We start from the raw sequence: 21,233 nt of genomic DNA, 5'->3' as shown, positions 1-21,233 counted from the left end.
TACTTAAGGGTGGGGGATTTCATTTTGACATTTCTAGATATGATTATAACATATTCTAATCAATCTCACCCTCAATATCACTCTCTCTTTCCCCTTCTCCATTTTTCTCTAAAATAATTTCAACAGGTTTCACTGCTCTATTTGTATACTTGTAACCAATCAACTTTCATCGTTCATCCCAAAGACTTTTTGACCAAATATCAAATGAGCATAATTTTTTTTATCACACAGTCCCCTCAGAAAGTATCCAGTCTCATTGTAACATTTCTAAACCCCTATTTCATAAAAGTAATATACTATAATATTTTTTTTTTATTTTGTGCGTGTGCTGGTTCCCTTAGCTATTTTGCTCAAGGTGGTAGTCTACCACTTGGAGGTTAATTGGAGACAAGAGTCTTACAAACTTTCCTGGCGGGGCTGGCTTCAAACCATGATCTTCAGATCTCAGCCTTCTTAGTAGCTAAGATTCATGAGCCCCTAGTGCCTGATATACACACATTTTTTGTTTTCGGTTAAAATATCAGAAACTAAACCCCTTCAATATATTTTCCAACTAAAACAGACCCAAGCAACTTTCCTCATAAATCAGATATCTAAACATGAGTACTTCTGTTTTCTTGCTTTGTCTTTGTTTGCAGATAACCATTTTTCTTTCTACATCACAGCACACTCATTCATTCATTTGTAAATGTCTATGCCTCTGTAATATACTAATTATTCTATACAATACATATAAATGTAGTGAGATGAACATCATTGATCACATTTCAATATTATCAGCTTCTATGATTTTTGAACAATGTCTCCATTTTCTATGATTTTGTCTAAGTATCAAGAGAAAAGGGCAGTCCTTTGTTTCACTTAGAACAACAGTTTTTTTTTCTCCTGAAGTAGATCAAGTGTGATTTCACTTTAAATGGTTTGATTGTGATTCCCTTGGACATAATTGTTTTCCACAGAACTCATAACTGAGGTCTGCCTGGCATCACTGCTCAGAGGCTATGGACAACATCCACATAGGGTTACAGCCAGTGTTTCTCCACTTGGTAGATGTTGCAGTTGGGAGTTATGTGCCAAGCTCACAGCCCATGGTTTAGAAACCTGACATCTGAGCCTCAGACGTACAGGCTTTTAAAATACAGACGGGGACAATTATCAGTAGGATGAACTTATATGCTGAGAGAACAACGTATTTCTCATTTCTATTGGGAAACTCAATTGTAATAAACCATAAGGAAAACTCATAGAGAGACTATTTTATGATGGAATGCCAATTATGGAGGTGCTGACGACTCTGAAAAACAATTCAAGAATTTGTGTGTGTGTGTGCGTGTGTGTGTGTGTGCGCGTGTGTGTGTGTGTGTGTGTGTGTGTGTGTGTGTGTGTGTGTGTGTGTTGTGTAGTGGGGCTTGGACTTGGGCCTGGACACTATTCCTTAGTCTTCTTATTCAAGACTGGAACTCTAATACTTGATCCACAGCTTTACTTCTGACATTTTGGTGGTTAATTGAAGATAGTCTCATAGACTTCTCTGCCCCTGTTAGTTTCAAACCATGCCCACAGATCTGAGCCTCCTGAAGAGCTAAAATTATAGGCAGTAAGAATTCCAGAACCTATGAAAACGCACAGTTGTTGTACCAGAAAAAAAAGTTATTGTCTTCTTGAGTTTGATATCAGTAAGGGACTCTTTCAAAGTTTTACTTTCATTTTATAGGCTTTTGTTTTTTGGTTGGTCGTGGGGCCTGAACTCTGGGCATGGGCACTGTCCCTCAGCTCTTCAGCTCAAAGCTAGTACTCTACCACTTGAGCCACAGCGCCTCTTACGGCTTTTTATGCTTATGTGGTGCTGAGGAATCGAACCCAGGGCCTCATGCATTCAAGGCAAGCACGCTACCTCTGAGCCCCCTTCCCAGCCCCTCTTATCGATATTTTACCATATCAATTCTGATCAAACAGACTTTTGTGAAAGTGATTGGGGGGGGGGCGGGGGCGGGCAATGCTTCTACAAACTTTTCTTACCTTTATACAGCCCAGTGAGCCATCCTCTCCTCTAAGACCCAGAGGTAAACAGAGTTCAAGACAGCCAGCATTCTCCAAGTGTTTCCTACCATCTAACAGGTGCCTCTCCCTCCTTCCTTCTCACAATTCTGAGAGTTAGGCAATACTATTTTATATTTCTCTTATAATTAAAAAAAACCCCATAGGAACAGAAAGTTTAAAGGCTGGTTGGATTTGCCCAAGTCTAGCTCCTACCTAATCAAGCATTCTGAAGCCACAGTCCTTCACCATTCAGATCAGGTACCAGCTGGCAAAGAAGCCGAGACCTGCCCCCTCAAGCACAGTGGCACCTCACCCCAAATCTAGTTCAAAGATTTCCCCTTTGGCCAGTAATATAATATAATCAGCACTCTGTCCAATTTGGGAATTTGGGTATCAGTTACACTCACTACAGAACTTGATTGCATTCTATCGTATGGGTGCTCATATTTTTTTTTCATGAGACATTTTAATATAGAATTGTAAGTTCCTAGAAAAATTATATTTTTGTACCCATTAAAGTTCTGAGATAAGCCACGCTCCTGGCTCCCTCTTCTAATTCTTGATACTGCCAAGGCAGAGATCAAGAGGATCTCAATGTCAGGCAAACCCAGGCAAAATTTTAAGACCCTATCTGAAAAAATAAAGCATGAAAAGTAACTCAATTGATAAGAACGCTCACCTAACAAATGTGACACCCTGAATTCAAATGCCAGTGCTGGCAGAACATAAATAAGTAAGGAAAGCTCTGAGTTGCTAATGCCTAGAAAATGACTACTCATAGTCATGATAGGTAGGAATTATGACTTCTTCGCATGGATTACAAACATGTGTTCTGAGTACTACCCTTAGATATAACCTAAGGATATGTGTCAACAGTGTGTTGAACATAACCACCAAAGCTGGTTGCACGGATCATCTTGCTAATCCTTGTCTGCTATTTATGCCCCAGACAATACACATGCGTGATTGGTCAATATGCAAATGAGTAAAGAAGTGCTTGTTGAACTAAAGAGGATTTTTATTCAGTAAGTATTTATTGAGCACCTACTATTGAAAAGGAACAATACTGGATGTTTCAGGGTAAAGAAGGATAGATTTTCCTAATTCATCACAAAGATAAAAAATCTAACTACAGTCATGAACTACTTAACAAATGTGATCCCCTGTGGACTTAAATTGCACAGAACTCCCTTAATATTCTTTAAGGGACCTTTTCTTTTCATCCTCTGAGCATGCTTTCCTATGCTTAGATATGCAGATATAATTGTGTTATTCTAATCTGCTGCATTCAGTTCAGTTACATGTTATAAAACCGCAGAGCCTAAGAGCAATCAGCAGTATTACATAGTCCATTCTGCATGTAGTAGGTTTGTGTGAGTACATCCTGTGATGCTTGCACCACAGTGAAACTGCCTAACAACATATCTCAGAATATATCTCTATTGTAAGCAATATGACTGTGAGATATTCAATAAATATTGAGTGTCTACTGGAAATGAGATATGATGCTAAGGCCTAGGACCCAATGGTAAACAGGTGACATCCAGGTAGTGCAGATGCTTACTGTCATGTTAGATAAGAATGGCAAAAGATCAAGAATCCTACAGTGGAGGAGATAGATACACATATTATCTTAGTGCACATGTTACACAGAGCGATGTTCAGCCACTTCCTGAATGTCATTGGAGACAATATGGCTGTTTAGTCCAGAAGCTATGGGTCAGCCTATAATCCTAACTACTCAAGAAGCTGAGAAGTGCAGTTCAAAGCCAGCGAGGCAGAAAAGTTCATGAGATTCTTATCTCTAATAACTCAGCAAAAAAAAAAACAACGACTAGGAAGTAGAGCTGTGGTTCAAGGGACAGAACCAGCCTTGGGCAAAAAAAACTAGGGAACAGCAGCCAGACTTTCCAAATCCACTAATTGCAATAAGTAACTAAATAAAGTATAATATATAATGTATAAGATATAATACTATAATATATAAGATAGAGAGCCAAGCACTGGTGGCTCATGTTTGTAATCCTATTTACCCTAGTGGCTGAGATTTGAGGATTATGGTTCAAAGCCAGCCTGGGCAAGAAAGTCCATGAGACTCTTCTCCAATAAACTGGAAGTAGCACTATAGCTCAAGTAGTAGAGCTTTAGCCTTGAGCAAAAGAGTTCAGTGCCCAGGCCCAAGTTCAAGACCCATTACTGATTGTGTGTGTGTGTGTGTGTGTGTGTGTGTGTGTGTGTGTGTGTGTGTGTGTGTGTGTTTCTAGAATGTTCTAAACCTAGAAAATAGCCTATATATGTTTGGAGAAAATAGAATAACATCTTCAGGGAACTGCAGATATCTAAGTATGATGTGAACACAGAATTCAAAGCACAGAAAGGGGGTGACCAAGGCATCTGTGCTGTTAGCAGTGACTGGGATGTATGTATGTACATTATGTATGTACCATGGGAGCCGGAATTCTTGAGAAGGTGACTATATACTTTAGAGAAATAGAGAATGTTTCTGGGATTAATGATACTCCGGATACAATGAGGGAGTCTTAGAAAACCATACCTGCATGTCTCCAATCTCCCTAGCTTTAAGAGGCTTCCATTCTTTTCTTTTTTTGGGGGGGTCTGGTCGTGGGGCCGGAACTCTGGGCCTGGGCGCTGACTCTCAGCTCTTCAGCTCAAGGCTTGAGCCACAGCACCACTTCCAGCTTTTTTTTCTTTTTGCTTATGTGGTGCCGAGGAATCGAACCCAGGGCCTGGCATGCAAGGCAAGCGCTCTACCACTGAGCCACCTTCCCAGCCCCATTCTTTTCATATTCAAATAAAGTCAGTGATTGAACACTCCCAGCTTCTTGCTCCCACCCCTTCCTCTTCCCAGTCACAACCCTCAGGAAACTGTGGTTCTTCTGACTGCTTCCTTCCCCAGCTGTGTGTTTTCCTGGGATGTCTTGTTCTTTATTCCCACCAACAGGGTTTTCCCCCCATCCCTGCTCTTAGATATTCCTAGATTACAGGCCCTTTCCTTTCACATTCTCAAGTCCTCTTCATATAAACACTTAGTACATTTTCACTGATGATTTGAAGAGTACTACTGCCCTTGTCTATTAGATAAGCATGGAGGTGCAGATTCTATTGCAGTCCCCTCAGGATTGAAGTACAGGGCTGCCCAGGAATAAACATACCTTATCCAAAAAATAAGTGAATGCTGCTTTCCGGTGGCTCACCCCTGTCATCCAAGCTACTTAAGAGGCTGGGATATGAAGATCATGGTTTGAAGCCAGCCAGGGCAAGGAGCATCCATGAGACCCTTATTTCCAATTAACCACCAAAAATCTGGAATGTAGCTTTGGCTCAAGTGATAGAGCACTAGCTTTGAGCACAAAAGCTCAACGATAACACCTTAAACCTGAATTAATTAAAAAAAAAAAAGTGAAGCAGAAAGGGCTGGAAACATGGCTGAAGTGGTAGACTGGTAAAGTGGTACTGGTAGGCCAGTACCACACACACACAACACACACACACACACACACACACACACACACACACACACACACACACACACACACAATTTTTCTCTTATAGTGGATTGTTTTCCTATAGTGGATTTTTCAAATCCACTGAATTTCCTTCTTTTTTTCTTTTCTTTCTTTCTTTCTTTTTTTTTTTTGTTGGTTATGGGGCTTGAACTCTGGACTTCGGTGCTGTCCCTGCACTCTTCAGCTCAAAGCAAGTGCTCTATCACTTGAGCCACAGCGTCACTTCTGGTTTTCTGGTGGCTTATTGGAGATAAGAGTCTCACAGACTTTTCTGCCCAGGCTGGCTTTGAACCGCGATCTTCAACCTTTCCTCCATTTCTCTTATTTCTTGGCTCCATTCACCTTGCTCCATTCATGGTTTTTCTTATGTGAGCATCTAGATGATAATTATACAAATAAGGTATTCCTCATAAAAGGACCCCCATCTATAGGATTTACAATATTATTTATGTACTTTCCATTTTACCCTTATTGAAGTTAAACTCTTCAATTGTTAAACTAAAGCAGAAAGAGGTTGATTCTCAAGCATTTTGAATATATGGATTCCTTTGTAAATAGAAAAATAACCTCAAATTCTCATGTAATAATCTTTGCAGTTTTATTTTGATTGACTAGAAAATATAGAATGGCAGAAAGCTACTGTGTATTCATTGGTATATCAAATTTAAAAACTCCCATAAAAGCCAGGCGCCAGTGGCTTATGCCTCTAATCCTAACTACTCAGAAGGCTGAGATCTAAGGATCGCAGTTCAAAGCCAGCCCAGGCTGGAAAGTCCATGAGACTCTTATCTCCAATAAATCACCAGAAAACCAGAAGTGGCACTGTGGTTCAAGTGGTAGAGTGCAGCCTTGAGCTGAAGAGCTGAGGGACAGTGCCCAGGCCCAGAGTTCAAGCTGCACGACTGACACCCCCCCCCCCCCCCGAAATAAAAAACAACCCAACAACAACGACGAAAACTTCCATACATTTGAAAACCAAAAAGCATGGTATTTTTTTCAACATAAAATGATCATACTTGGGGAAGTTTTAAATGCCTACAGCTCAATATAGATTCCCACATACGGAGAATCATCATCTAGAGACAGCAAAGGCATCTAGATAGGCTGGCTGCTGCTTTGTTCTCTCTCCTCTTTCTCTTTCCCTCTCCCACTTCCTCTTCCTCATTCCATCCCTCCTCCCCCCTGGCACTAAGGTTTTCTAAAAAACATTTTTAATTATTATTATCTTTAAGTAGTTGTACAAAGAAGTTCCCATTCTCCAAAACAGTATGTGAATATGAAGTGTCTGACAACATTGACACCCATCGCTCCTAACCCATCCCTTCTCTCACTTTTCTTTTCTTTTTAAAAAATTGAGATCAGGTGATGACATAAAATTTGCATATTTCACAGTATGGTGGGAAAGTAATAATACTTAAAGTCACAAACACATTTTAACCTTCACAAGGCAAATTGTCATTATCATGGTCTATAAAGTTTGTGAATTCTATGAGCTTTGACAATACAATTATTTCTTTGTGGCACTAAGGTTTGAGCTCAGGGCCCTGCTATGTAGGTGCTCAGCCTCTGAGCTAAGTCTCCAACCCTTTTTGGGCTGGTTATTATTTTTTTTTTTTTGCTGGTCCTGGAGCTTGAACTCAGGGCCTGGGCACTGTCCTTGAGCCTTTCTGTGATCAAGGCAAGTGCTCTACCACTTGAGCCACAGAGTCACTTCTGGCTTTTTCTCTTTATGTGGTATTGAGGAATCGAACCCAGGGCTTCATGCATGCTAGGCAAGCACCCTATCACTAAGCCACATTCCCAGCCATGTGCTAGTTATTTTGAGATAAAATTTTATTCCCTGCCTGAGCACAAGTGTGGACTATAATCCTCTTATTCTAGAAGGACAGGTATATGCCACCCCCTTGCCTTGATTCTTCCACTAAGATGGACTCTTGAGATGGACATTTGAGGACTTTTCTTCTCAGGCTTTCTTGGAACCACTGTCCTCCATATCTAGCTTTGCACATAGCTAGGATAACAGGCATGCCACTGTGCCCAGACATTGGTTGAGGTACCTGATCTCAGTAGCTAGAATTCCAGGCATGAGCTTCCAGTGGCTAGTTTGTTCAGATCCAATTCCTCTTCATCGTTCATTCAAAAATCCTCATGAAAACACAGACACATGTACAATGACAAAAGCACTGAAAGTCATAATTATTTGTCAGTCAGTTAGTACTTTATACTAAACAAAATGCAGATGTATGAAATGGGGCAGCAAAATGTCAGCTTTCTATGAGATCCACTGGACATCCATTTTTCACTAGCCAGGGAAAGGCAAGACGACTCCATGAGACACTTAGAGCTGCCTTCTCAAAGGTCCAAAGGATCTTTTCTCTAAAGCCCAATTCTTTCCACCCCAAAACTTCTCTCTTGATCTCTGTTCAGGAGCTACAATCCCCAGGACTTCAACAATTCTGAGCTGGATAGGAAAGACAGTGACTCATTGCATTTGGAAACATGAAACAAATGGGAAGAAAGGATTCAGTAAAGAGAGCCATTAGTTTTTTACACATTGTTTTTGACGAAGAACGACACCCTACTTTAAATGATCCGGGAATGATGCCCCCTGTTCATAATCGAGGAACCAAAAAGTGAAAGCAGAAATTTCCTTTCCAATCCAGTAGATCTATACCAGGAAAGGAACTTCGGGCTTAGGAATTGGGCTAACATCCCTCAGTTTTGCCTTCAGTTTCACACCTCAGAGTTTCTAACTGGCTAGTCAGTGTGCCAGATACTGAGTACTCACTTCTGATTTTCCATCTTTTGTTTCTGGGTAACTAAAATAAGGTACAACACTCACTGCCCAGGCCAAACTTGTGACCAAGTTTGACCAATGACCCACTGGTCCTGATCAATGAGACATTACAGTAAGTCTTCCAGGATGCTTTCTCATAAAAGGAGAGAGGCTTCAGAGATAAGCTATGAGTCTGCTTCCATTATCTCCGGCCCTTGGCTCTGGTGGTGTGGAGATGTGATGGCACTTGCACATGTGTGAAAAGCCAGGGAACAAGAGAAACTCTCTGGGGAAGCAGGAATAGAATGGTGAGCCGAGGGGAACCCTTGGAAATTCCATACCCAATGTGGCCTTGTTAGATTAATAAAATGTCATTATGTTATAAGGCTGTTTTTCAAGTTTGCCTGACTTGAAAGGTGAATTTAATGCAGTAAACCTGGGTATCAGCAACGTTTCACACAGAATGGAAAAAATGCATTTTGAGACTTTTAGTAGTTGCTTTCGCAACTACTTTTGTTGTAAATATAATTTTAAAAGTAGCCTGCAACAATGAGATGTACAAGTCGTTATGTCGAAAATGAACTTTACAACTTCGGTGCGGGGGGGGGGGTGTAGCGGGGAGGATTGGGTGGAGGGGTGGGGGGGGAGGATGGGAATGGGAAGGGGAAACAAAGGAGGAGGCTACAATGCTTGATAAGAAATGTACTCATTATTTTGCCCGTGTAATTGTAACCCCTTTGTACAGTATTTTCACACACACACAAAAAAAACAGAAACTGAAAAAAAAGTAGCCTGTGGTTCATTGTAGTGACACATATCTCTAATCTCTCAGCAATCAGGAGGCTGAGGCGATATGATCATGAGTTTCAGGCTAGGCTATTTCAAAAGAGAGAGAAAGAAGAAAGGAAGGGAAAGAGGGAGGGAGTCAGGGAAAGGAAGGAAACAAGCCAGGAATCCTAACTACTAGGGAGGCAGAGATCAGATCAGAGGATCCTGGTTTAAGGCCAGCTCAAACATGAACTCAGGAGATTTCATCTTAACTAATGTCTGGGTACAGAGGTATGAATGTGTTATCTCATTTTGAGGGGAAACACAATGGCTGGGTATAGAGACACTGCTATTCTAACTACAATGGCAGGCTGTTTTGTAGGGGCAGGGATATTTGAGCTGGACCTTTAAAGATGAATTAGGTTTTGCTAGGCTGTGAGGGGAGATGTGAGGCAGGGGAAAGACCAACCTCATTAAATGTCAACAGAGTTGACATTTAATTAAACACACACATACATACACACATACATGTACCACACATGGCAATGAAATACCTTATGATCCCTGTAATGGTGTTTTGAATAAGCTCATGATAAGACAGAAAGCTTTATGGAAATGCTGATAGCATCCTAGCCAAACCTAAGCATTTATGTAACTACAAAATTCTGCATGCTGACCATCACACAATGCCACGTGTGAACCTTCACCTGATCGTTGCAGATGAAGGAGAGGTTTGAGGTTCCATATTTGGAAATGTTGCTGCTTCTGCTCACTCTTTGAGGATTTCCACAAGCACTATCATGCAAAACATTAGAAGTGAGAATAGAGACATAAGGCAGGGTGCCTGCGAGCAACTTTTAGTCTAAGAGTGAAGACAAACAGGTCCACAAAGTGAGTCCCCTTACAGTGAGTGGGGAACAAGCCACCAAATCCAACAGGGCAGGGGTAAAACAATGACGCTGAAGGGTCTTCCTGGTGGAAGATGATCTGGGAGGAAGGCATTTCGGGGGAAGGAGCAAAGAAAGCAGAGATAACAATAGCAAGGGCTTTCGGGGACCATTGCAAGCTTTTCTTGAACAAACCAGGGGGAAAAAAGGAGTTCTTTGTAATTTGCCAAGTTTTCACAATTGGTCAAGCTGGATAATGACCTGGCTGCCTGCCAAGGAGACCTGTGTACGCCTGTTTTTTGGTCTGCTGTGGGATTCAGTCAGGCGGCAAGAATCTATTGTGGGCTCATTATGTACATGCTCAGGAATGGACATCTGGGGAAGAACGGGGAGAAGAAGTAGGCAGAAACTCAAATATTGTGAAAAACTGAGCGTCTTCTGCCTGCGTATAGTCATGGTTTCACGTGACTCGCCGTGTGAGCAGGGACAATCCAGCTATTATTATAGCAGCCAGCACTACCATCTCTTGACCAGTGCCAGTCCCCTCTCCCCCTCTCCCCCTCAGTGCTGGGGGTCTGGGGGCTCATTTGCATAAGGCTTCTTGATGGTGGTCATGTCTTCTTGCCATCTTAACTGCTTCAAGGGGCACACTGGAGCCTTTCCTTTTATAGAAAAGTACCCCCAAAGACAGGGGACAAGCCAAACTCCAAGCCTTGTGGGTCCTATAGCATGCACTTGGATGATTTCCATATGAAATTGAAGCAGCTGAGGATTCCCTGTGGTACTTTTGAAGGAAGACAGAGATGTAGAATCAGGGGCCCCACGAAGCAAGGCTATGAGCAAGTGGCTGAGGATAGATACTATGATCATTACCATCAAACACAGAGCTAGGTTTGTGTGTGTGTGTGTGTGTGTGTTTAAATACTAATTCTGTATGTTCCCACTCTTGTAGCCCTGGCTGCTTCCTAGTCTATTCATCTAACCCAGATGTGAGAAAGTAGCACCAGGAAAAAATGTGCCTCTGATGGAAGACTTAAAATGGCCTAGTTTTGGAAGCATTCTGGGTAGTTTTTACAGTGAACTGGAATTTCACAAGCCTAATCAGACACTGTGCATGGCAGTAGAAGTTCAGCGGTCTTCAATCCCAGTCATAAGGTGAACGAGGATGTTAGCTTGTAGTAAAACTTTTACAATATAATGGGGCAACTAAGATTCATACAGCTAAGACCTCAGCTCAGTTCTATAGCACATCAACCCCATCTTGATACAACTTTCCATGTGAAACAATGGCCAGAGAATGACCTGGTGGAAGTTTTTAAACATCTAGAGGTTCATTGTTTAGAGATAAAAATACATCAGTAATAAGAAAATAAGACATTGTAATAACATTTAATTTTTAAATAATTCATATGTAAATACTTGCATTACATCTCTGAATGATTATAGTGAGTGTTAAATTCTGGACTTTAATAGGGATATTGACACACTGGGATTGCTTCTGGACTGCGCACATCTTTGTCAGTGTTCTCTGAGCCCCAGGCTAAAGAGCTAGGCAAGTAACCTTTGTCTAGAAAGCAGCAGAAGCTGGACCCCTCCTCTGTCAGTAGTGTTTTCGCCAGACAATTGGAAGCTGTCAGTGTAAGCCACCATCTTCAGCTAAACCCACCTCCTCTAAGGGAGGATAGTAAAACATAAAAAGAAGGGACCCTTGAATCTTGAGGAGTCTTGATTTTTGTAGAGACATGCCATTTTTTTCTACTACAAGAGAAAGCAAGGAAGAGGAAGGAGAAAGACACAGAGGCAACGACAATCTTTTGCTGCCCATACAGTTCCAGCGTCAGCTTCTTAGCTCAGTGTCACTCTGTTTTTGAACATCCTTAACTCAGTGTCTCCAGCTAACTCTCCAGTCAGAGTAACAGAGACTAAATGCCAAGAGATTAACACACATGATAACCAGCAGATCATAGATAAAATGAACAATGTCTACAGGAGGTAAGAATAATACATTATCCAAATAGGAAGATTTGACCTAATTTTTCCTTACAGTAAAGGGATTTGTTGCTGGGGATTTAGTGAAAAAATGAGACAATGAAGCTTGTGGAGACTGGTTTGGGAAAGGGGAGGCCAGGAGGAGGAAGGGTTGAATTTAATAAAGGCACTTTGTATGCATGTTACGGACATGTCATTTTGTATAACTAATTGATACTAAATGAAAAAAATTTTTTTTGTGGGTCATGGGGCCTGAACTCTAGACCTGGGCACCTTCCCTCAGCTCTTCAGCTCAAGGCGAACGCTCTACCACTTGAGCCACAGCACCAGTTCTGGTTTTCTGGTAGTTTATTGGAGAGAAGAGTCTCACAGACTTTCCTGCCTAAGCTGGCTTTGAACTGCGATCCTCAGATCTCAGCTTCCTGAGTAGCTAGGATTACAGTCATGACCTACTGGTGCCCCGCCTCCATGGGATTCTTATCTCTAATTTAAAAAGATTGTATGAGAAAAAGAAGATGTGGAAACTGAGATCATAAATAGACCTAGCAGATTTAAAGTAGTTTTTTGTGAGGAAAAAAAAGGACGTAATAAGTAATAAAGATATCACTGGATGCTTTTGTGTCTTGGAGGCAAGGCCTTGATCTGTTTTATTTCACTACACACACACACACACACACACACACACACACACACTCATTTCCATGTAGCAGAAACAGTATGTTTATAAAGAAGAAATCCATGTTGCCAAAGCCTTTTGAATGACTCAGAGAACATTGAAAGATGTCACTGAGATGCAGTAGCTTTTCTGCATCTATCCAGATTCACTTTCTGTCTTTTCCCAGCCACTCCCAGGATAGTGGGGGTGGGGTGGAGGACTGGGTTTGAATCCAAGGTCTTAATGCTTACTAGGCAGGTGCTCTGCCACTCAGCCACTCTTCACACCACATAGGATTTTGTGTTCCACACACTGTGTGCTGGCTACCTGTTAGTTCCCTAAGGCATGGCTGCAGCTTTCCTGTCCTGTTGTCTGGAAACTTCTCTCTACTGTATTTGGCATGCTCTTCTTCCCTCTGGCACTTTCTGTTTTGTTTCTATTCTATCGACCTATTTGTCAAGCATAAAACAGATATGTGAGCACCTGCCATTGGAAATTCATAGCTATGTTGGGGCTGGGAAGGTGGCTTAGTGGTAGAGCGCTTGCCTTGCATGCATGAGGCCCTGGGTTCGATTCCTCCGCACCACATAAGCAAAAATAAAAAAGCCAGAAGTGGTGCTGTGGCTCAAGTGGTAGAGCGCTAGCCTTGAGCTGAAGAGCTGAGGGACAGTGCCCAGGCCCAGAGTTCAGGCCCCACGACCAGACCCCCCCCCCCAAAAAAAAGAAAGAAATTCATAGCTGTGCACCTTTTGACATACTTCTAGTATTTGATATTAAAAATAACAAAACAACAAAAGAGGTCCCCTGCCAGCCTGCTCTACTGCACGTTCCTTCTTCTAGTTTGTTCCCTTCCTCCCTTCTAACATCGCCTTAACTTTGTTAAACCATTCCCATACCTTTACCTCACGTTCCAATACACTCTGTGCATTTACAAAAGCCAATTCTTGCCCAATTGTGGCCAAGGACACACAGAGAAAAGTGTGCTGGTTTCATTTGGGCCTCAGTTGTTGTAGAAAATGTGTAATCTTTCTAGAGCTTCCTGTTTCCTCTACCTTGCCTTTAGAAGTTTGCTTTAAGAAAACTGGGGAGGAATGGACCTAAAAGGCCAGATGAATTTTGAATCGAACCCCAAGACCCACACTAACTTGTGTCCTCTTGTTTGCTCAGGTCTAATCATCTGTGTATCTTGAGTAGCCATCCAGACTCAACTAAAAACAACATAAGGTTCATAGATAAAAGGAAACTGGACTTCCTGTCTTTGTCCTTTTTTCCTAAACAAGGAAAATAATTGTTTTTTTTTTTTCTCTAGCTGTTTTAGTTAATGCGTTGTTTTGCTGTATTCGTGTGCACTCAGTATTCTGAAAAACGTATACAAGGTTAAGTCTCCATGTGGAAAGTAAGTGTTCAGCATAACAACACAGAACTGACCTCTCTGTTTCTCTTCTCTGCTTGTAGACTGCAGCATGTTTATCTTCCTGACATCTGTCACCGCCGCTGTCAGTGGCCTCCTGATGGGTTATGAACTCGGGCTCATCTCTGGGGCTCTCCTGCAGATCCGAACTCTACTAGCCCTGACCTGCCATGAACAGGAGAGGGTGGTGAGCTCTCTCCTCATCGGAGCCTTCCTTGCATCTCTCACAGGAGGCTTCCTCATAGACAGGTATGGCCGAAGGCTTGCGATCATCCTGTCCTCCTGTCTACTTGGGCTTGGAAGCTTGGTCTTGATACTCAGTTTGTCCTACACAATGCTTATTGTGGGACGCATTGCCATAGGGGTCTCCATTTCCCTCTCTTCCATCGCCACTTGTGTGTACATCGCAGAGATTGCCCCACCACACAGAAGAGGCCTTCTGGTGTCACTCAATGAGCTGATGATTGTCACCGGCATCCTTTTCGCTTATATTTCAAATTATGCATTTGCCAACGTTGCCCAGGGCTGGAAGTACATGTTTGGCCTCGTTATTCCCTTGGGAGTTTTGCAAGCGATCGCCATGTACTTCCTTCCGCCAAGCCCTCGGTTCCTGGTGATGAAAGGACAGGAGGAAGCTGCTAGCAAGGTTCTGGGAAAGTTAAGAGGGATTGCAGATGCCACTGAGGAGCTCACGATGATCAAGTCATCCTTGAAAGATGAGTATCAGTACAGTTTTGGGGATCTGTTTCGTCCCAAGGACAACATGAGGACCCGAATCATGATCGGGCTCACCTTAGTATTTTTTGTACAAGTCACTGGACAGCCAAACATATTATTCTATGCATCAACTGTGTTGAAGTCTGTTGGCTTCCAAAGCAATGAGGCAGCTAGCCTGGCCTCTACTGGGGTAGGGGTGGTCAAGGTGGTAAGCACCATCCCAGCCACTCTTCTGGTAGACCACATCGGAAGCAAAACCTTCCTGTGCATCGGCTCCTCCGTGATGGCGGCCTCCTTGCTGACCATGGGCATCGTGAACCTCAACATCCATATGAATGTCACCACCATCTGCAGGAGTCCCAATCATGGCAACCAGTCCTTGGATGAGACTGTGTTTTTTGAAGCTGGAAATCTGTCAACCAGCAACACTACTGTCAAAGAGCACTTTAAAGGGACCACTTCTCACATGGGGGGCTCGCTTGCACCCACAGGAAGTGACATGGGTAAGACAGAGGAGATGACTTCTACATCTTGGCCAAATGTTGGTCGAAGCCACACTGAATACCAGATGGTCACAGACCCTGCCCCCGTCCCAGCTGTTTTGAAATGGCTGTCCTTAGCCAGCTTGCTGGTTTACGTGGCTGCTTTCTCAATTGGTCTAGGACCAAGTAAGTACTTTATTCATTTTCCTTACCTAGAAATATTCTTGTCCTGCTTTTGATCAGGCAGAGCAATCTCCTGTGGTGTAATGCCTCATTCTACATAAGTACTGGAAGCAAGCTGAGAATAATTCTAATCACCTGATGTTTCTGCTAATGTAAAAAGCTTGGCTTGGCTTGTATTTGCTACTTGAAAGCACAAAGGCTAGTATTCAACTGAAGGGTAAGTTTTCCACTGTATTCTTTAACGCAGTGGACTGAGGATAAATCAGACCTGGAAAGAGATGTATTGCCCAGGGGCATTATATTGTCTTATAAAAGTAATTTTACTGGGTTACATTTTTCTCCATGGCATTCCTGAGTATCTTTCTGAGAAAACTTTCTTAAGTTTGGATTGACTAGAAAAAAGTAGGTTGTCACTTGCAGTTTAGACATCTTTTAGCCTCACACCCAAAGTCTAAACATTTTTATAGGATGGTTACGAAAGGCTTTTGTATAGCAAGAAAAAGTGTTTTTAAAAAAAATGAAGAAAAATCTTTTTCTAACACTTTCACTTCCTATTCCCCATTCTTATTCCCTACCTGCTTCTTTCCTTATCCCTTTTGGCCTCCTTTTCCTTCTTTTTCTTTTTTTTTCCCTTTTCCTCTTTTCTTTCAATATCTCTTCTCTACAACAGAGTCAGTTTTGAAACTTGTTTACAAGGATCAAAACAGCAAACCAGTTGTCTCAAATGAAGATAATTGTTGGAGGTTCCCGACTAACGTCAGAAGACACAGATGGTGTTGAAGAAGGAGTCTGGGGGAGGAATGTAGGTCTTCTGGGCCAGATGTTGCACAAGGTTTCTGGCAAGACCATGTACAGGCTTGCTCTAGCCAACCACTGCTAACTCAAAAGCAGGCATTCACATCTATCATGTATAACCAAAACCCATACTTAATTCAAGACAAATAGGAGCAAACAGCCAGGCCTTATTCCTGTCATCAGGTAGGCTAAGAGTGAATGGACTATGCTACATCTCCATATTAGCTTCTTCTTGGTATTGACCAGCAGAACTGCCCTGCTCCAACTCTGTGAATTAGTAACTAGGCTTGCACAGATGGTATAGCTCTCCTGCCCCTCCCCCTGTTCCCCCGCTCTACCTCTTCATTATTCATCTTCTACTCCAAGTTGGAAAATACCAGTTTCTGGATCTTGATTTGTTCAAGTTTCAGAGAGGTGAGAAGGGATTAAGTTGATGGACATTGATCTTTGCTGGGTCAGTGATGGCAGTTAAGACCTAATCGGCTGTGGCAAGACTGGGGATGTCTAGCATGGGAAAGGTTTCAGATCTTGTGGAACCTACATTCTTCCTTCCTTCCTTCCTTCCTTCCTTCCTTCCTTCCTTCCTTCCTTCCTTCCTTCCTTCCTTCCTTCCTTCCTTCCTTCCTTTTTCTTTCTTTTGTCATGGGGCTTGAACTCTGGGCCTCAGTGCTGTCTCTGAGCTCTTCAGCTCAAGGGGAGCATTCTACCACTTGAGCCACAACACCACTTTTTGTTTTCTGGTGGTTAATTGGAGATAAGAGTCTCATGGACTTTCCTGCATACACTGGCTTTGAACTGTGATTCTCAGATCTCAGCCTCTTGGTAGCTAGGATTACAGGCATGAGCCACCAGCGCCAGGCTTGTGGAACCTTCTATATGAAGAAGTTTTATTCATTTGATGAACTTTGGGTGGTAGTTACCAATCCACTGATTTCGTTTGATGGAATCTTTTTTTCTTCCTATATGTTCATTGTAAAACTAAATCTCCTTTAGATATCAATTTTCTTGATATAATCTTTTTTTTTTTTGGTCAGTCATGGGGCCTGAACTCTGAGCCTGGGTGCTGTCCCTCAGCTCTTCAACTCAAGGCTAGAGCTCAACCACTTGAGCCACAGCACCACTTCCAGCTTTTTCTGCCTATGTGGTACTGAGGAACTGAACCCAGGGCCTCATGCATGCAAGGCAAGCACTCTACCACTGAGCCACCTTTCCAGCCCTTGATACAATATTTTGAAATATTAAGAATCAGCAAAGAATCTAAGAAAATGTCAGCTGGTAGAAAGGACTGGTTTTAATTCAGAGAGACTCCTGAGTTTGAGTTTATATTGTGGTACATACTATAATAAGAGAGATGTTGGCTTTAAACTTCCAGAATCAACCTATTCCTAGCTAGGGTCTTTTCAATCGCATGCCACTGTTTTATCTTTAGTTTGGGGGCAACTTAAAAAAGTGAAGTCAATGGGCTGGGAAGGTGGCTCAGTGGTAGAGCGCTTGCCTTGCATGCTTGAGGCCCTGGGTTTGATTCCTCAGCACCACATAAGCAAAAAGAAAAAAGCCAGAAGTGGCGCTGTGGCTCAAGTGGTAGAGCGCTAGCCTTGAGCTGAAGAGCTCAGGGACAGTGCTCAGACCCAGAGTTCAGGCCCCATGACCAGACCCTCCCCTCCGCCCCCCCAAAAAAACTGAAGTCAATGCTTCAGTCTTGACTGCAATTTTCTTTAAAAAAAATTATATTAGAACAAGAGTTCCCTTTCAAAGGCTTCAGTTCAATTTTTAAAGATAATTATTGGCTATTATTTGTCTTCTTTCTCCTTCCCTCTCTTCCAGTATTCTTTCAGGTAGCTAGTAATCCTTTGAGAATAAGCACAGCACAGATCATACAGTCAATTAAAGGAAGGTCAGGAAGGAAAACTGATCACATGTAACAGTGTGAGCAGCTGCTCTCAAACCAGGATCACGAGTGATATGCATAAGGAATTTCTTTCAGGTGTCACACAATTGTGAGAGACGCTGAGGAAAGGTCTAGAAGGAAACACAAACTTATCAGTCAGAGCCACAAAGAGAAGTTAGTAGAGCCTCTATTTGCTTACTATGACTGAAATCAAAGCAGAGGGAGGTAAAAACCATCTGAGATACAGACCACTTACAGAACAATGGCTGCCTTTCTTCAAAACCTCTCACAATGTGCCTGGCCTGGGACTTGGAGGATCTGATCAACCTTACTTTCTCCCTGACACCTACGAGGGGAAATCAGTGGTCAGCAGCAGGGTTTGCACCAATCAGCAAGTAAAGGCCCAAAGTATCCCTTTGGCCTTCCAAACTCAGCAAGTTTTTCTTCTTGATAATTCTCATCCAGGTCTGCATGGGAAGGGAATTCTGGGAAATGTAGTTCCAGTATATATAGCCAAACATGACACAGTACAAAACCATCAGAATAAGAAATTCTAGAGTAAGAGAGAATAGGTGGGAATGGAATATAAATGTATTTATGGAAATGTTAAAGGTCCACAACTCAGTCTTCAGTTGCTTCGATAAACATTTCTTGAAAACTGCAAGGTTAATTATGAAAATGTATGACTAACTTCCATTCTATTCACTTCTAAAAGAAAAGAAAATGAGGTTGTTTTATTAATGTCATTTGACCCATGTTTCTTTAACTATAACAGTGAAAACCACTCTGGCTAATGCACTGTAAATGCTTTCATGTTTGTTTTCTCAAGAACGTTAATGATCTCCCTTGAGCTGACGATTCTACTTATCTCCAATTCTATCATCTCACATGACTGCTAGTTCTTTCTTTCCCCCATGAGTATAAGACTTTCCTACTTCAATATTTCACTGTCAGCCAAACACAATTCCAAGGCCGAATTATTTTTGCTTTTATGCCAGGATCTCTTCCCACTTTTCCCTCCAGCCACTCAGGGAAGATGCCATGGGCCCTTTGCTCAGACCAGTCAGTGAGCAAAAGCTCTTAGATGGCTCTTATGTTCATTGTTTCCTTCCTATTTCTGCCATGCTATTCTAGCTCTATGTTCTTATTCCTAGATTACTAGAGACTCTTCCAGGCCAGGACCCTCTCATACCCATCCATCTTCCCTTCCAGTATTCTCTTAATATGGTTTTCCTCCTGTCTCCCAAGTTTTCAAATCTTCCATGCTGTCTTATTTTATACCCTATCAGAGAAATCAATGCTTTTCAAGATGAAAGATTAGAAAGCTTTTAGTCCAACCACTTCCTTTTATTGAAAAGAAATAAGAAGCTGCAAAAGATACTCACACTGACATCTAGAATTCTAGATCCCTGTAGGACACTTCCATGCTGTCTGCCAATATAGAACCTAACTTTGATGAGAATATTGCTTTTAAAGGCTCTCCATCATCCTACCCAACTGTAAGGGCAGCTGTACATTCATATTGTAGTCTATGGAGTTATTTCCAAGTCACTATTAACCTAAAACATGTGAAAACTCTACATTCACAGTAAGTGATGAGCCAGGCATTGTACAATGAGGCAATCATTTACCCATTTGGGGTTTCTTTATTTCCCACTGCTCAGCTTCTCCTCCATTCAATAACTATTAAGTGCTTTTCATCTCTCCTGTTTTGGCTCAATCCAAATCTTCCCTATCTTTGTGAAGCTTTATTATAATCACATCTCTAGGAATTGACTCCATCTGCTACAGGTCTTTTTGTGTGAGCTACTCCTATGTAATTTTCAATGTACAGTTATTCAATTCTGGGCTACAAAGAGCCTGAGTTAAAAATCAGAAGACTTGAGTTCTAATCCCAGCTCTTTAACTTTGTCTGTGTAACCTTCGAGCCATTTTTCTTCTCTCAACTGTTTCAAATTTCTGAAATGGGCCTGTCCTATCAACTAGAGTATCAATGCTTGTCAAATAAGAGAGTTTGTCAAATAAATTATGCTTTGTTTTAAGGAGCAAAGTATTAATGTGAATCACAGAGGAATAACACAGATCATCAATCCTTAATGACATCATGTAGTACTTTTCTGTGTTTCTTTTGGTTTATTAACTAAATCATGGCTACTAAATTATAAATTCTCTGAAGGAAGAAACCACATCTCATCTTTTTTATCTCTGTTCCCATGAGCACTGCATATCTATTTTAAAATCATGCTGGGTTACATTTGGGTTGCTAAGAGGGGAGGAGGAAAAAAATCTTTAAAAATGTGATGCAGAAACAGGCTACTAAGTGGGTGGATGAAGGACCCAGTAAGTTAGGAATGCTATTTTATAGCATTATAGCCAGGCTGCCAAAGAAGTCTCATTGCTGGCGGACACCATCACAAGGGGATTTTTAGAACAACCCGTTACTTCCACATGGTTTTGTCTGCAAGAAAAGATGCAGGGGAGATCGTAGTGTTCAGAACCAACTAATGGGAAGCATTTAGGACATTCTTGTGTCAAGTCAGAAATAACTATTTGGACATGGCGTTCTGTACTGGATTTTCTTGGATACCTCTGCTTTTTGTCACACTATAGAGGAAAGAGTCTTTTTGAGAACTTCTTAAACCAAAAGTAACATGAGTGAGATGAAGAATTTCAGGATTAAAGGAACTTTGGGTGTGGGAAAAGGAATAACTCTCCTGTCTCATGGCCTGACCCATCATGGTTACAAGGACTTGGCCTGGTGTTCACATGAGAAGCTGGGTCATGCCAACAGACATAGACATCTGAATCACTCTCCCAGGAGAACACTCACTTCTCACTATGTTTATGGATTATAGTTTATCCTAGTGATTTTAGGAAGATCTAAGTAATTATCCCCTTCATTCCCACCTGCTGAGACATTTATATCTCTTATACAGCATAGTCACATCATAGCTGCTTTTCTTTCTTTCCCTTTTCCCTTTTTCCTTTGTGTGTGTGTGTGTGTGTGTGTGTGTGTGTGTGTGTGTGTGTGTGTGTGTGTGTGTGTGCCTGAGTTTGAACTTAGGGTCTAGGTGCTATCACTTAGCTTTTGAGTTCAAGGCTAGCATCACAGCCT

At 41.9% G+C, this 21,233-nt stretch overlaps 1 protein-coding gene across 1 annotated transcript in view; it reads left to right on the top strand.

Moving 5' to 3' along the window:
* Positions 1-21,233, top strand: part of Slc2a12 (solute carrier family 2 member 12) — a 49,436-nt gene that overhangs the window by 5,545 nt on the left and 22,658 nt on the right. The window contains exon 2 of the mRNA XM_042681981.1: positions 14,098-15,438. Coding sequence (XP_042537915.1) covers positions 14,098-15,438 — 1,341 coding nt within the window. The remainder of the gene's footprint in view (positions 1-14,097; positions 15,439-21,233) is intronic.

Source organism: Dipodomys spectabilis, unplaced genomic scaffold (assembly GCF_019054845.1).
Source record: "Dipodomys spectabilis isolate Male_0828 unplaced genomic scaffold, ASM1905484v1 ptg000001l, whole genome shotgun sequence".
NCBI lineage: Eukaryota > Metazoa > Chordata > Mammalia > Rodentia > Heteromyidae > Dipodomys > Dipodomys spectabilis.
This window is presented reverse-complemented; position numbering and strand designations above follow the sequence as displayed.